The 17,255-nt window shown below is 43.3% G+C and overlaps 1 protein-coding gene across 1 annotated transcript in view; it reads left to right on the top strand.

The window, feature by feature from the left end:
• Positions 1-554: 554 nt before the first annotated feature.
• Positions 555-17,255, top strand: part of CRKL (CRK like proto-oncogene, adaptor protein) — a 30,864-nt gene continuing 14,163 nt past the window's right edge. Inside the window, exons 1-2 of the mRNA XM_029570926.1 lie at positions 555-1,251; positions 12,382-12,838. Coding sequence (XP_029426786.1) covers positions 941-1,251; positions 12,382-12,838 — 768 coding nt within the window. The 5' untranslated portion in view covers positions 555-940. The remainder of the gene's footprint in view (positions 1,252-12,381; positions 12,839-17,255) is intronic.

Below are 17,255 nucleotides of genomic sequence, written 5' to 3'. Positions count from 1 at the left end.
TCCCATCCAGCAAAGGGACTGTGTGCTGTATTTTAACTCATGGCTTTTTAGTGGTAGTTCGAAGCAAATTATTCTCAGATACTGTAGATATATCTCTTTGTCTTTAAAAGTGCTCACAGTATAAGGTTACCCTAGACCCTCATTTTAAACAGTTTGTCTGAGGGCCAGGATTCTAGCCTTCGAATGAACATTTGCTGTCTCTGTTCAAACGCTGAATCACAGCAGGTGCTGATCCTGCTCTAAGGTGTGATTCACGTGTGCATTCAAATTTCAATCTCTGCCTCTGTGGCCTAGGTAGAGTGCAGAGCGCAAATAAAACGCTAGCACCTTCTATGCTGTATTGTTGGCCATGGCGGTAGATTAACAAGGGCTCTCGCGGAGCACAGCAGCAGCCTCAGCCTGCTGTCTGACCTTTACACGCACCGACCAGCGTTCCAGTTCCAGCGAGCAGCTTCTTACGGGCGGGGTCGTGACAGGCACATACGCCACAGTTGGATTGGCTAAGAGGTCAGCTCCCAAACGCCTGCTGGGCTCTGATTGGCGGGAGCTGGAGTGCGCATGCACGTCGGGTGCTGCTGAGACGAAGGAGGCGGGACTTGCTGTTAGGTGCACCCTGGTTGGCCCAAGTGAGGACGTACCGTGAGCGGCTTCTACGTGCGTTCCTTAGGCCGTGCCGCCATTTTCGCTACGCTGTGGTGTCTAGAGGCGGCGGGAAGGGCGGGCTGTGTTTTCCTCCCGCTATCCCCCGCGGTCAAACTTATAACGGTGCACGGCTGCGGCAGCCCCGGCGCTCTGCTTGCTTTCGGAAGGATGGACTTCGAATCGTACGTTGGCCGGACAGAGAGCGCGCCAAGTCAGTGAGAGCGGTGGCTGCGGCCTCGACTCACCCCCTCGCCTGCACTTCCCGAATAAGCGGCCCGGCCCCCGACCCACTCCGAAAATGTCCTCTGCCCGCTTCGACTCCTCGGATCGTTCAAGCTGGTACTTTGGACCCGTGTCTCGCCAGGAGGCCCAGTCGCGGCTGCAGGGGCAACGGCACGGCGTGTTCCTGGTACGGGACTCGTCCACCTGCCCCGGGGACTATGTGCTGTCCGTGTCCGAGAACTCTCGCGTCTCGCACTATATCATTAACTCGCTGCCCAACCGCAAATTCAAGATCGGGGACCAAGAGTTCGACAACCTGCCGGCGCTGCTCGAATTCTACAAGATCCACTACCTGGACACCACAACCCTGATCGAACCGGCGCCCAGGTACGAACCGGGTCCCACGGCGTCTCCGAGCTGGAGCTAGGGCCAGACTCGATATCTACAAAAGGCGGCGCCAGGCGATAGTTATGTCTGCGCTGTCTTAGGGAGCGCATTGCTGAAGAATTTATAATAGAGATAAGATTTCATCGCCCCGCAACCTGGGGGTGAAATCTGTTACTACTGAGGAGGAGGCGGGGTAGAGTGGAAAGCGTGGTGGGGTGGTGAGTAGAGTCATTGGTGCCGTGGAGGGGGGGTTTGGAGTGTTGGCGTCGAGTAGGGGAGGGGGTGGAGTATGGTGTCATGAGTGCGGGGACTGGAGTGCTATGTCATGTGGTGCCGAGGAAGGAGGAGAAGGGGTGGTGCTGAGGAGGGGGTGTCATGGCTGCCGGGGGAAGGGGTGGATTGTCGTGGCAGTTTTTAAAACAACTCTGGCCAATTCAGAGCTGCTGTTTCACTGTTGCAGCCCCAGGAAAGGAGGGGGAGGGCTTATCAGTCTGCTCAAGAGGGGCCAGATGTGTGAAATATTTTCTGTTTATGCGAAGAATACTTGTTTCATCTGGGTCTCACTAATACATTCTAGTGGATTTTCTTTAGTACTATTAACCAGTTAAATATTTATTTCTGTAGTAGTAATATTGGATAATGCCTTGTTTAATGCCATTCTGGTTTTATGTAATTATAAGTTATTTGAATGACTTGTTAATATACTTGGGTGGATGGTATATTGTAGTAAATAGAATATGGAAATATATCCCTGAAAATAGAACACAGTAAAGGTCAGCAGAAAAAGACCCAAACAGTTTATCCAGTCTACTCAGCAATATTATTTTATTTTATTATTTAAGAGTAGTATTGCTTTTTGCAGGTTACCCCTGTCAGCATGGGTTTCCTTTTCTTTGTCACCATCCTTTAATCACTAGGAATCCTCTGTGTTTATCCCATGCCTTTTGAATTCCATATTCCTCACCTCCTTTTTTGGGAGGGCATTACTTGCATACACCACTGTGTCCATGAAGAAACAGTTCCTAATGTTGGTCCTGATTCAACCCCTTGAACTTTCATATTATGTCCTCTTGTTCTACAGTTATCTTTCCATCGGTAAAAATTCTCTCACACACACACCCACCCATGTTTACATATTTAGGTCCTTCAATCTCATTGCTGCTTCCATCCTTTCTCTATCCTTTTGAGAGCATCTTCAGAGTGGAACACAGTACTCCATATGAGGCCCCACCTGTACAGGGGCATTATGTCCTTTTTCTTGCTGGTTATGGCCTTAGCCACTGTCGCATTGCTTTGCCACCTTCAGATCATCAGACACTATAACCCCAAGGTCTTTCTCCCAGTCTGTGCACGTCAGATGTTTGCCTCCCATCACGATTTCTGCACCCCAAATGCATGATTCTGCAGTTCTTGGCATTGAATCCCCTGCCAAACCTTGGGCCACTCCATGTTTTCTTAGATCGCTTTTCATTCTCTACTCCTTCAGGTGTGTATACTCTTGCAGATCTTATTGTCATCCACAAATAGACAAACTTTTCCTTTTAATCCTTCTGCAATATTGCTCACAAAGATATTGAACAGAACAGATATCTGAGACACTGCACTTATCACTTTTCCCTCCTCTGATTGGGTTCCATTTATATCTACTCACTATCATCTGTCAACCAATTTCTGATCTGTTCCACCACCTTGAAGACCCATTCCAAGGCTTTTCAGTTTGTTCATCAGCCTCCTATATGGGATAGTTTCAAAAGCTTTGCTGAAATCCAGATAAGACATTAAGTGCTTTTCCTTAATTTAATTCTCTAGTCATTCAGTGAAAAAAGTCAATCAGATTTGTGTATGATCTTTCTCTGGTAAAAACAATGTTGCCTCAGATCATGCAATCCACTGCATTTCAGAAGTTTGCTATCCTTTCCTTCAGAAACATCTCCATTAGTTTTCCCACTAACTGGCCTGTATTTTGCCAGGCTCCTTTCTGCTGCCATTAATGTAAAAAAGGACCACTACTGCCATTTTCCAAACTTGCGGCACAACTCCTATTTCCAAAGGTCTTTCAGTGAACCTGCCAGCATCTGTTTGAGCTCTTTTAGTATCCTAAGAAAATGCCATACTGGGTCAGACCAAGGGTCCATCAAGCGCAGCATCCTATCTCAAACAGTTGCCAATCCAGGCCATAAGAACCTGGCAAGTTCCCAAAAACTAAATCTATCCCTTGCTACTGTTGCTAGTAAGAGCAGTGGCTATTTTCCAAGTCAACTTAATTAATCCTGAGATGTATCCCATCTGGCCCCATGGCCTTGTCCACTTCCAGTTTTGCTAATACCTTCCATGCACACAGTTCTATAAAGAGAGTGGTATCTACCCCATCTGACTGGAGTGGAGGCGCAGCCAAGTGGTTAGAGCAGTGGGCTACGAACCAGGAAACCAGGCTTCAAATCCCACTGCTGCTCCTTGTGACCTTGGGCAGGTTGCATTACTCTCTGTTGCCTCGGGTACAGACTTGGATTGTAAACCCTCTGGGAATAGGGAAATACCTACAGTACCTGAATATAATCAGCTTTTGAAGTGCTGAAAAGTAGAATATAAAAATCAGATAAATCTGTACTCTTAACAACCAGCATTGGTCCTTCCCCAAGGTAGTCTTTTTGAATACTGAAATTGTTTAATGTTTTTGCTTTTCCTCATCTTTCTCCCCAATATGACCCTTGTCTCTTTTCAGTCTTAAAGTACCACCTCTGGCCTTTCTCTGATACGTTTGGCGATCCTTTCTTCCACTTGAGCTTTTGCCATCCTGACTTTTTTTTCTCTTTCAGCTTCACCAGATATTCTTTCCTGGGAGCTTCTTTTTGTGTTCCTTTGTACTTTGTGAACACTTATCTTTTTGCTGCAATTTTTTTCAGCCATCCCTTTAGAGAACCATATCGGTTTCCTTTTCCTCTTATTTTTATTCACTTTTCTTATATAAATATTTGATTCCTTTGTTATAGCTCCTTTAAATTTAGCCCATTGTTTCACTTCTCCCATCTCCTCCTAGCCTTCTAACTCCTTCTCAAGGTTCTTTCCCATTTTAACAGTCTATATTTTCTAAAATCTGTGACTTTGATCTTCATGTGACTTCTCTTGTCAGTTTTTCCTTACCAGCAGATGGAGGGAAGAGCACACAGCTTTCCTTTGTGACATAATCGCCACTGCTTAGGTTTTGTGCAACAGAGTAAGCCAGTATTCCTATGACAAAGCACTCTTATTCCCTTGACCAATCCAAATGATTGGGATTTTTCTCCCATACCAGTAGATGGAGACAGAAGAAAAGCTTTACTGTATTGCTGGTACCCAAGACAGTGTGCCACCTGCAGTGGCCCAATATTCTCAGCAGATGGTGGAGCTATAAAGCTTACAATCAGATTTGGAAATAAAATTGCTCCTGAGAGTTAGGTCCTGGAAGGGGTTTTCTCAGCCAGTGGGCAGGCTCCCTCATTCCCTTCCCTCATCTCCTGGCTCTTGATATCTTCCAGGTCCTTCTTGAAAGACTACTGACAGGGAAGTATTCCTTTATAGGATCGTGAGTGTTTTTATTTTTGGGGCATGCTGCTCCTTTTGTCTTTAAAAACAAAACCCAGGAGCAATCAGTGTTCAGGGGGACGGAAGGATCTGGCAGAGGATGCTACAGTAGGTCTCTAATCCCATGGAAGAGGAGGGCTTGTTCAGGAGTGGATTGCTGGAGGAATGGTGCTTTAATTTCAGCTGCAATAAGAGACTCTGGCCTCCAGTGGTCATGGTTATTTTAGCCATGATGCTGGAGAAATGGCCGCTTCCATTGAGTATGGGGAAACGGTGCCTTGTTTGTGGGGACTGCAGGTCAAAGGTGCTAGCCTTGGGGTTGTATAGGGCCTATGCAGGCGGTGGAAGTCTGCCGCAAACAAGTAGCAGTCATGTGGTGCAGTGCAATGGTGTTATGCATCACGGAAACTGTAGCCATTTTGGTCTCACCTCCCACAGTTCAGGGGATTGTGGGGGAAGGGTTGATCCTCCTCAGCTATGTCCTATAGCAGAGATTTCTTATGGTAACCCTGAGTTGCCAGATGTGAGTTCAGATTATGATGAATTTTTTTCACTACAGGTTATATTGTTGATGCATAAAGCCTTCTTAGCTGTGAAAGGACTAATACAAGATGTTGTTACTCAAAGAGTAGTTCGGGGCAGGTGGGAAAGATCTTTCCCTGAAAGAGACCCCACATGGAAAATCTGCAGATTGCTTGATTCCTCATGTTAAATAAGTAATCAGAGCTGGTATTTACAAACTTCGCTTATTGTGTTGTATTAAATCCTTGTTGCAACCGGCAGATTTCCATGTAATTGTCCAAATTATGTTGCTATCTTAGATAGGTTATTACAATTCACTATGCTTAGGAATTCCATATCAACAAAAGTGCTTCAGTTACTATAGAACACAGTTGCTCGCCTGATCCCTATAAAGGACCATATCTCCCATACCTGTCTAGTGGAGGATAAAATACAAAACTGCCCTCCTGATGTATGTTGCTGACTCTCGCTGCCCTGCCCTGGATTAATGCACTTCTTCAGATTTACAATCCTGGCAGGCTACTTCACTCTTCGCAAAGGGGGGCTTGTTTGACCTTCCCTCAATTTGTCAAGCAAGATAGACAAGAGAGAACATGCCTTTTCTATTGCTCCTCCAATTTTGAGGAACATTCTGCCGCAGGAATGTTCCAAAACCTTTAAGGTTATGGCAAAGACCACCTTCTGGCAATCTTTTTTTTTTTTTTTTTTGTCAGCATGACTGGTTGCAGAGCTGTATTTTTGATTTGACTTAATTTCTCATCTGTTTATTTCCTCTTAATGTTTTGTTGACTTTATGTATGTTCAGTTGTATTCTGCCTAGTGTTTTGGCGTAGGAAATATAAATAAAAAATGTGGTCCCAGTCAGAGAAAGCAGGAGCCGGAATAGGGTTTGGAATTGGGGACTTTCGAGAAGGACATGGAGAGTCCTTTGGGTGACCTCCCAGGGGATGAGGGGGAGATCCCAGTGGCAAAGGGGGAATGAGCTGAAGAGAGTTACACTACATGATTTCTCAAGTTCTGCCAGAGCTTGAGATAAGAGTTGGAACAGGAAAGGGAGGATCCCATATTGGAGGGGCTTTAGGGGTCCTGCTAAGGCTTTTTCTCTTCCCTTGGAGCATTAAGACCCTGGTGTTTTAGGGAACGGGTTATTCTGGAATCCAGCTTGAAGGTGGACAAGGCCATGACAAAGCTGTATCTGTTACTGCACAAGGCAAATACTGTAGATTTGGCTGTTACTAAGATTTGAACCCAGTCCTTGTCCATTTGATGAACCTGTCCTTTGAACTGTTGAACATGGAAGCCAAAAAACGAACCTACTTTGCTACACTGAGAAGCATGACCAGCCCTAGAAGAGCTAGCCAAGTCAGGCCTCAGCATTTTTTTTTTTATTACCTTCTGGGGCCACAAAAAGACTGGTTCTTTTCCTTAACCCTAAAGGGAAAAATGGTAGTCGGGCCTAAAATGTCTGGAGTTCCTGAGCATTTTGGCAGGTCAATCCCAATGAGTGGGTTATGCACCTCTACCTGCAGATGGAGACAGAACAAAAGCTGACAGCACTGCCATATAGTCCTGCCCTCCCCCCCCCCCCCCCATATCAGCCTGCCAGTATTCTCTGTCTCCAGCAGATGGCAGACATGTACTTCCCTTGATGGGATTGCTGTGAGTGTAAAAAAAAAAAAAAAGTTTGAAAGAGAACAGACAAGACATCTATATAGTACCTCTTGCCTCCTAAGCTTCCATCCTTAGAGTGCCTTCAGTCCAGTAGCCTTGAGTGGCATGGACCTAAATTCTAATTAACAGTTGCAGGCCGAGAGAAGCTTGGTAGTGAAGGCTTCAGCCCTCTCCCCTCCCATAGCCAGGACCAGTTTCTGCACTGAGCCAGGGAGGGCTGAACGCAAAAGGTTGTTTTTTTTTTTTACTTTATAAAAAAAAAAGTCATCATAAAGTAGGAGAAAAGGGTCTGTTTCCTCTGCATTCGACTATCATGCTCTTATCTCTGAGGAGGTCTGTGAGGTGAGGATGTAGTATAGGCACAAGGGAGCAGATACTTGACTAGGCCCCGCTCCCAGGCTTCTCCCTCTTTTGGCACGTGGTAGGCTGTGAGGTAACTGCACGCTTTTTGCTGCGGACCGTCGGCACTCTTCTGCGTATCCATTCTCTCATGTATGTCCTGTTTAGGCATTCTTCCTTCTGGACACCTATTTGTGTTTCCAGCTTAGGCATTTTCCTCAATGTCCATATTGGGTGCCCAGCTTGGGCGTCTAGTTGAATGAGCAGCCTAGGCACGTGTACGTGGATGGACATTTTTTGTGCATCCATTTTGAGCATTGCTGATGCGCACTGGTACTCTAGGTGTGAGCTTTTGTCAGTCTGCATGCCTTACAAACCACAGCACCTGCGGTGATGAAGCCTAATCACTGAGCTGTTTGGCCCTGATATGGCATGCAGCATATTCATTCAGCTTTTTTTTTTTAAGCCTGTGTTAGCACTGCCTGGATGCTCAGAAATTTACCATTTTCTAATTTTGCCAGCAATGGTCATCTCCTTGGTCTGAAGGGAGTTGGACTGAGAGCGAAAAGATGGGGGTGTCCCTTCCCTTGTTTGATCCACGGGCCAAGTCAGGGGAAACTGGCTCTGAAGCCGTCAGGTGCGGGCCTATAGCCTGGAATGGACCTGTCCTTTCCCTGAATGGAATTCTTCCAGGGATTGCAGATATTCCCACAGGGCTGGTCTTCTGAATCTGCAGTACCTACCAACATAAGTCCGTACGCTCTGAGTGCTCCTCCGCCTGTCTCCATGGTCAGATGACATGGTGCAGTGCAGTTTGATAAGGCTTGAATGCAGGTGGATCAAGATTATACCATTGGTGGCTCTCCTTGTGAAGAAGGGGACATTCCCCAAGATTTGGAGCCATATAGAACTCTTCTCAGTTTCTTTGAGATGAATTGCTGAGCTTGATCTCTGACCTTTAAGACACTTGGAGTGGCTGGGACTGACTCCTTGGGGATGTAGGAGAAGGATCCCATTTTGGTCACCTTTATGCAAGGCTTCTTGTTTCTTTTACCTCTTGGATGCAATGTAGGAGTTGATTGATCTTGAATGCAGTGTGCCAGAGGCGTCCTTTAAAGGAGGACATGGCTTGGTGGGTTTATACCCCTTGGATTTGCAAGCCAGAGAGCAGTCGTGTTTCCCTACAGATGTGTTCTGTACAAAATGTACTACCATCCCGGGAGAGGGAGGTGCGACATTAAAGGATGCTCAGGATAGAAGAATTGAGGCTATTCTAAAGCAAAACTTGAGGCGGTGACAATGAACTTACAAATTGCTTCTTGTTGCATCTTGGTAGCTCAGGCTACCTTGCATCTGTCAAGAATCTAGTAGCGCTGTGTCGGATCTTGGACTTATGGTAGATCTGGAGACCACTTCTCAGCTGATGTGAGTTTTGACTTGGTTCGCACAGCCGCCAGAGTAGCTGCTTCAATTATTGTAGCCAGGTGGCAGCTGTGGTCAGCGGATTCAATTTTGAAGTCCAATCTTTCTAAGCTGCCCTTCTAGAGCTTGCTTTTGTTTTGGTAGTGAATTGGAAAAAAATGGCAAGTAAATGGGGAGAGACCCAGGTTCCTCGATTCGCCAGAAGACAAACCCGTTGCCTGATCTTTTTGGGTGAGTGGCTGCTCTTGAGACTACCAGTGTTTTCAGCCTTATAAGGGAGGTTCTTCCCAGAGGTTCTGTCCCTTCTGCCGGTTTCAGTCCTTTCTCCCTGAAGGTGGAACCTCTCAGGAGATTAGTGGCCACCTTTCCTGTTTTTATCACAGGTGGGTCCAGATTACTTAGGATCAATGGGTTCTTGAAGTGGTTCGGGACGGGTAGAATTTTTTGCATTCCTCCAGATGCCTTTATGGTTGCTCCATGCAACTTCCCTCGGATAGAAGTAGAAGTGACATTACAAAAACTGTTGCACCTGAAAGCTGTGATTCTCGTTCCCGAATTGCAGTGAAATACAGACCATTATTCCATTTATTTTTTCATGCCTGAGAAGGAAGGGACATTTCGGCCCATACTGGATCTCAAAGGTATCAACCGACATTTACGAGTCATGCATTTCAGGATGGAAACTGCATTCTGTTATGGCAGTACAAACAGGGGAGTACCTCGTGTCTCTGAAGCTGACAGAGATATATCTGCCTATTCCCATCTGTCAGGAATATCAGCTGTTCCTCCAGTTTGCTGTTCTGGATCATTACCAGTTTCTTTGCCTTTCAGGCTAACCACCGTGCCCAGAACCTTTACCAAGGTCATGGTGGTGATAGAGGCTGCTCTCTGCCAGGAGGGCATTCTAGTTCACTCCTATCTGCACGTTTAGTTGATTCAGGCCAAGAACTGGAAGAGAGAATTTGTGCTTCCTGCAGGGTGTTTCCTTACTACGGTAACTAGGCTAGGTGGCGAATCCAGCCAAGAGCAATTTACAGCTGCCTGAGATCTTGGAGTATCTTGGGGGTTGATTCAATACAAGGCAGGGCAGATTATTTCTTCCGGAGTCTTGGATGCACACAATGGAGCGAGTTTGATCCCTGCAGAATTTTGTTCGTCTGACCATGTGGTCTTATCTGTTGGTCCTGGGAATGATGGATGCCGCATTAGAAGTTGTTCCCTGGGTGAGGGGACACGCGCCCTCTTTGGCATGCGTTGCTTTCTCGATGGAGTCCGCAGTTGCAGAACTATGCAGTGAGGCTGTTCCTCCCTTTAGAGGTGAGGTCTTGGTTGGACTGATGGCTACAGGCGGATCATCTCAGGAAGGGGATTTCCCTGAATATGCCAGATTGGTACTCACACTCGCTGTCAGGAGCTGGTGGTACAAGAGTGCTGGAATGCAGTAGAGCGACAGTGGAACATCAACAGACTGCAGGCACGTGCAGTTCGGTTACTTTGTCTGCAGCTTGCCGAGCAGCTAGATGTTTGGGCTGTCCGGATAATGTCCAACAATGTGACAACAGTGGCTTGCAAGAGTCAACAGGTGTCAGAGGAGATAGATGTGCTCATAGTGTGGCAGAACAGCATCTCTTAGGCATATCCACCTCTCACATTGCTGGAAAGGACATCAGAGTCTATTTTCCTCAGCAGGAGAAACTTGGATCCAGGAGAATGGGAGCTGGCAGGCAAGGCCTTTCAACTCTTGGTGGACCGCTGGAGCCTACCAGATCTAGACTTGTTGGAGACCCTCAACAGCACAAAAGTTTCACACTTCTTCAATCGCCGGTGGGACCCAAAAACCGTAGGCATAGATGCTCTCATTCAGGAGTGGCACCATGGTACCCTGCTGTATGCATTTTCACTCTAGCCTTTGATAAATAGGCTGGTCCAGAAGATTGTAAACAATATACCCGTGTATTTCAATGAAATTTATCTTCAATTTTTATTCTTTAACAAACCTTTAAAAACATAACACATATCTGTTTATATCACCCATACACACCACATTCACTCACACAACAATAAACTATTAAAATCTGACAATACAAACTTGTTACACTTTAACAATACTATTGCAACATTCCCTAATTTACAATGTAAACATACTCCTCTTTTATTAAATATCCCAATTTCTACCTCTGTTATATTTAACACAAGTTTCCTTTACTATTGTAAACAATCATTTATAATTAGAATTCCTTATTAGATTACCCTTATTATTTTCATATTTCATAAGTTACATCCTAACATAATGAACATTACAATACTCTTTGCTTATATCCCATCTGAGTTCCTTATTAGATTGCCGTTCTCATTTTCATGAAATTCATAACTTGTATCCCAACACAATCGATATTGCAATTTCTTTAATCTTATCCCGACAGGAAGCTCCTGTTTCTCCCGTTGGTTTCTTCAGGGGATTTTGTTCACATAATAATTTTCAATCATGAATCTCAACTTCACTGCCCAAATCTCAGCATTACCGGAAACCTTAGAACAAAAACATGTACCATATGAATGCGTGCATCTATTACACCAATGTTCTTCCTCCTAATAAATATTTAAAAATTTTTTTAGACAATTTGAAAAAATTATCTTTTTATTTCCCTAGTCATTGTTATCATCATCACTGCACTTACCCTACACTAGCTTACCTGTTTCTTAAGATCCTTCATGTAGAATGGGGGGCATTACTGAAAATGCTTTCCTAGAGGTTCTGGATTTTAACTTTCTACCTAAAAATTCTAAATTTGGCTTCCAGAGACTCTCTTCCACATCTTCCTATGTCACTGGTACCCACATGTACCATGTCAGCAGACTTCCTCCACCCCCAGCACCTTCTAAAATCCTATATAGGTAACATGTGAGGTCTGCCTCCTTTGTACCAAGCGATCGTCATGCCTATCAGCCACCCAGCTATCTACATTCCTAATGCTCAAATTGCCAACTACAATGGCTTCCTAACCCCTTCCCTCCTGGGTATGTGTCCCTGGAGAGATATTTTCAGTGTAAGAAGATGCAGTGTCACTTCTGCCACACCAAGGCAAACTTGTAGCTTTCTCAGTTCTAAGGTATTCAGTTTGGGTAAATATTATTCTTTATGATTGGGAGCGAGAAGTACCATAAGAAATACAATTCTGCGGCTCATAAATCTGCCCATGGATGGGGATATTGTTTCTGATAATGTGAACAGCTATATCAGATTTCATGAAAATTGGGCTGAAAATAAGGATCAGACTAAACTTATGTTAACACTTCATGTATACACAGAATCCTTTCTGGGTACATGACATTTCTGTGCCAGGATACACTGTCTATAATGTGAGGGTTTTGCACCTATTTCAAGAACGGGAATTAGTTTAGAGTTTCTTCCCTGTTAAGGTGGGATTGACTGTGCATGTCCTAACATTTCCTGTGTGCTAGTGGCAGAAGACTATTTTCAGTTTGATATTATCAGTAGTAACATTTAATCTAATCCAGCTATGGTACTGCTGTTGGGAATTAACATTCAGGCCAAATATTTATTGATATTTTCTCGGTGGAGAATGAAAACTGTTTGTTTGTTTGTGTTTTTAGGTACCCCAGCCTACCGATGGGATGTGGGGCAATTCCAAACATGCCACTGTCTGAGGAAAATTTGGAATATGTTCGAACTCTGTATGACTTCTGTGGAAATGATGCCGAGGACCTGGCATTTAAGAAGGGTGAGATACTGGTAATTGTGGAAAAGCCAGAAGAACAATGGTGGAGTGCCCGGAACAAGGATGGTCATGTGGGGATGATTCCTGTCCCTTACGTAGAAAAGTTAATCAGATCCTCCAAACCTGCCAGCAGGAATTCCAATAGCTATGGAATTCCAGAGCCTGCCCATGCCTATGCCCAGCCTCAAACACCAAGTCCCCTGCCCACTTTATCCAGCACACCTGGAGCTGTGGTCAGCCCTCTTCCATCAATACAGAATGGACCTGTCTACGCTAAGGCTATTCAGAAGAGAGTACCATGTGCATATGACAAGACTGCCCTAGCACTGGAGGTAAGAGGCCTTTTTCTAAAAACGTTTGTCAGGTTATTTGGTCTGAATTTATACAATGAAGGAACACTTAACATCCCAAGCCATGTATGTGGATGTTATGTTTCCAGCAGTAGCCAATCTAAGTCGCAGGTATCTGGCAATTCCCATGCTGCTATTTGGGATCCTTAAAACCCAAGAATAAGTAGTGTCTTTTCTCAAGTCTGTCTGGTTAATAGTTTATAGACTTCTCCAGGAACTTGTCCAAACTCTTTTTTTTTTTTTTTTTGACTAGTTATGCTAAGTGCCTTTACTATATCCTCCAGCAATGAATTTCAGAGCGTAATTGTGCATTGAGTGAACATTTTTCTCCAGTTTAAATCTTCTACATACTAACTTCATGGAGTGTCTCCTATCTTTTTTTTTTTTTTTTTTTAAAGTAAACATTCACATTTACTCATTCTATTCCACCTATGATTTTATAGACCTGTATTATGTACTCTCTCTCAGCAGTCTCTTCTCCAGTTGAACAGCTCTAACTGCTTTACCCTTTTCTCTTAGGGAAGCCATTCCATTCCCCTTATTTTGGTGGTTCTTCTCTATACCTTTTCTACTTCATCTTTTTTGAGATGTGGGATCAGAATTGCAGACAATACTCTAGATGTGCAAGAAGTGTACTTCACTGGCTGCATGCCCATTATATACTCGCAAACCTGATCACTGTTTCAAGGGAATCTCAGAAGTGCTCTCACTTTTCAATCCCATTGAATAAATAAGATTATTTAATAAAGGTATGGCTAAAATAAAGGTTGGAGGGGTTGGAAGTGGGAAATATGACTTGTAGTGCTTTCACATGATATAGTTTGTAGCCCATTCTTGCCAAGAGACTGCAGATTGGATGTTGAGCATGAGCATTAACTGATACAAATTCCTCTCCACCTATCAGAAATATGGCCATTTTTTTTGTTTTTTTTGTGACATGGCATCTTCTTGCAAAATAGTTGCTTGTCTTCCTGAGTTTGACAGGTGTCTTAGCTCTATTTTTTTCGGTTGGTGGGTTGTCCATGACACAAGGCATGCTATACTAAATGGGCCCAGAGGTCCATCAAGCCTGGTATCCTGTTTCCAACAGTGGCCAATCCAGGTCACATGTACCTGGCAAAGCATAATTGCAGAAAAGGAAACAACCTGAGAACAGAACCTCAGAAGTTCTGAAAGCTTACGGCTTTAAATGTTCAAAAGGCATCAGAACTCTAACTTCAGTGGTTTACTTTTAATTGTATTTTTGACAGGATAACCCACACTTTTTTGAATGTTAAAAAAAATAAAAATATTTAACATTCAATTAAAAAAAAAAAAAAAAAACCTGACTACTGCTGAAGGACTCTCCAGAAGCAGGTAAAAAGGTTGTCATGCCACTGTGCAGGTTGTTGGGGAGGTCTGTATGTATTTCTAGAGCTTTCTTCTCAGAAATCATAGAGGCCCAGAAGTAGTCCAGAGTTGGACAACCAAAATGATGTGGGGGGTCTGCATTAAGCCATGAAATGACTTAATGACCCAAAAATATCTTCTTGAAAAGATACCTTAGAAGTAGACTCTTCATTTAAAAAAAAAAAAAAAAAAAAAAAAAAAGGAAGTTGCAGAGCCCTAGGGTTCATGATATGAAGCTCCAAGGACACTTAGAAACAAGGTCAGGAAATATTTTCTTATGAAAAGGGTGACAGATGCTGTCACAGAGGAGATGGTGGAATCAAATGTTAACTGAATTTTAAAAAGCGTGGGATAAACTCTTCCTAGTGGCAAGAGGATGGCAATGAAGCACTGGAGTAGCCTGCATGGAAGAGAGATGGTTACAACCCAAAACACCAATGGGATGACTATCCGGTTTCCAAGAAGGCATTTGAGTAACTTGCATAGAACGGCAGTTAAAACACTAAATTAAGTGGTTACAGCATCAGGCTTCAAAAAAGCTTAAGGCAAGATTTTATAACAGGCTTACGATTCTTGGCAGATTGTGACAAAACCTGGTGATAAGACATGGAAGGGGGTCTGGGTCTTGGCTTAAGTATTGGTCTTGTATTAAGCAAGGTTTATAATGGTCTACTAGTGGAGATGCTGAAGGCCATCAGAGAGCAGGTAAAATGTAAGGGTAGTTGGTGTTGGGTTGCATCTGGGAATTTAGACACTTTTTCAGAAGGGCAGACTGGTTGAGCCAGATGTCGCCCTACTGTTTCTGAGTGCACGGATCCATTGCTGTTTATGGGGATGTCACTGTGTAACTGACCTCTTCCTACCTACCATGAATTCCAGAACCCAAGTCCAGATATTTTCTTGTTTCTTGCCATTTATTTTATTTATTTCAAAGGATTCTTTATCCGCACTCATAACAAAGGTTGAGGCGGAGTACAAATAATAAAACATTCATAGTAAAACCATAAACAGAAAACACAGCATATAATGTACACTGCCAAAAATAGTAAAAATATCAAGAATAAAAAGACCAGTATCATACTTGCACAAAGAGTCCATGTCTGCAGTTTAATACTAAACATTACTACAACCCTGATATGTTATATCTTACATTTATATGATGGAACCTAAATGAATGCTTGTAAGAATAAGCGTGCCTTTTGTTGCCTTTTAAAATTATTTTGAGCAGGCTAGTGTTCTTATATTCTCCAGAAGAGAATTCCAAAATATTGGACCAGCTACTGAAAAGGTCCATTCCCTGGTTAGGTCAAAATGAGCTATTTTTGCTGAAGGGATCTCCAACAGATTTTTATTGGTGGCTAGCAAATTGCATGATTTATAAATATATAACATGGCATTAGCGCAAAGAGCAGTATCACTGTAGAATAGTTTGTGTATCAAGCCAGCCAGTTTGTACTGTACTCACCATTAACTGGTTACCAATGCAATGAGACCAGAACCATGCATTCGTGTGCCTGACAAAATCCTTGCTGATGAATTCTAAACTAGTTGTAGTGGTTACTATAATATTGTGGTTTTATTAGTAACAGGGAGGGGAGACAAGTAGGTTAGTGTTAGCAGTTGAGACCTCTAAATCCTGAAAACATTGCATAACAAGTTTCATTTTTGAGATAATACAGCAGTGGAGCTCCGCCCTGTGCCTGTTAATACTTGCTAATTAACCAACCTTCTGGAATTAAACGTCTGATCCCAAGCTAGAAGAGGAACAGAATTACCATTCTGAAGCAGATGGGAATATTTGAAAGAGATTTGATGAACCAGGAAAGAACCTCTTATCAATTTTATATACAGAAATAATTTGAGAAGACTGTAAGCTAATAGGTGCTCTGCTTCCTCTTATGAGGGCTAATCCATATTGCTGGAGGTGCTGGCTCATTGTTTAATGGGAGAGAAGAGCTATCCAGTTTTTCTGCTACCCTGAAGTTTGTCTACTCCAAACTGTTTGCATGTGATTCTATATAAAATTAACCTGAGCTGCACAAACTTGTCAAAACAAGTTAATGATTCACTTGGTAACTGTTTCCTTGGATATAAAGTACTAGCAAATATTACAAGAAACCCAGAGTTGGACAGGAAATGACACACACTTCTCTGGTCTGAGTCAACTGGAAATAAATGGTGGACCCAGGTATGGAGGACTGGGAGTGATAAATAGTGTTTGGCATTCCTTGGTTATAGCTTTTACTCCCTGGGGCTCTGGATTCCTGCTGTGACTGCAGGATACTATAATCCTGCAACTAAATTTATCCAGACAGCCTGGTAGGGTGTGGTGTAAGGGCTACATTTACTGTTGCCTGCTGAAAAATGACTCATTTCAAAGTACAGTAGTTAACCTTTTTTTTTTTTCTTTGAAAAACATTGTGTTTCCTAAAAGGTGTTATCAATATATGACAAAGTACTAAGCAGAAGAGCACTAAAGTGTGGAAGCTGGTATATTTTTTCCAGGGTATGGAAATGGTAACGCACCTGCAAACCTGGATACCAGTGCACCCACGGAGCTGAACAGAACTCTTCTGGGTTTGTGAGTTCTTCTGTAAGGCCTAAGAAGTCATTACTTGATGTTTAGTGCTTAAGGTGTTTGAAGAGAGCTATTCTTAGTTCATATATTCTTGTGGGAATGTAAAACTATTTAGAAATCTTAGCAGACCGGAAAAAGTATGGGTGTTTTTGCTGTTTGGCTGACTTGTTTTGACTATTTAGTTTAGTTTTTAAATAGATTTTGCTTCTTTTCCTTTTATTTATTATTTTGCTTCCCAACATTTTGGACATAGCCCTGTGCACAATTTTTATTTTCTCCTGCATCAGCTGTTTGTCAAGCCTAAGCATTCAAACTTTTTTAAATACATTGTGCACTTTTCACCTGCTAGACCAGTCCATTACACTTAATTTCTCGTTCCTCAGCTGCGGTAGATAGAAGGCCCACCGCATTGATGACTTCACCCTTTGGTTG

This window comes from Rhinatrema bivittatum, chromosome 11 (assembly GCF_901001135.1).
Source record: "Rhinatrema bivittatum chromosome 11, aRhiBiv1.1, whole genome shotgun sequence".
Taxonomy (NCBI): domain Eukaryota; kingdom Metazoa; phylum Chordata; class Amphibia; order Gymnophiona; family Rhinatrematidae; genus Rhinatrema; species Rhinatrema bivittatum.
Note: the sequence above shows the minus strand (reverse complement) of the source record. Positions and strands in the feature narration are given on the sequence as shown.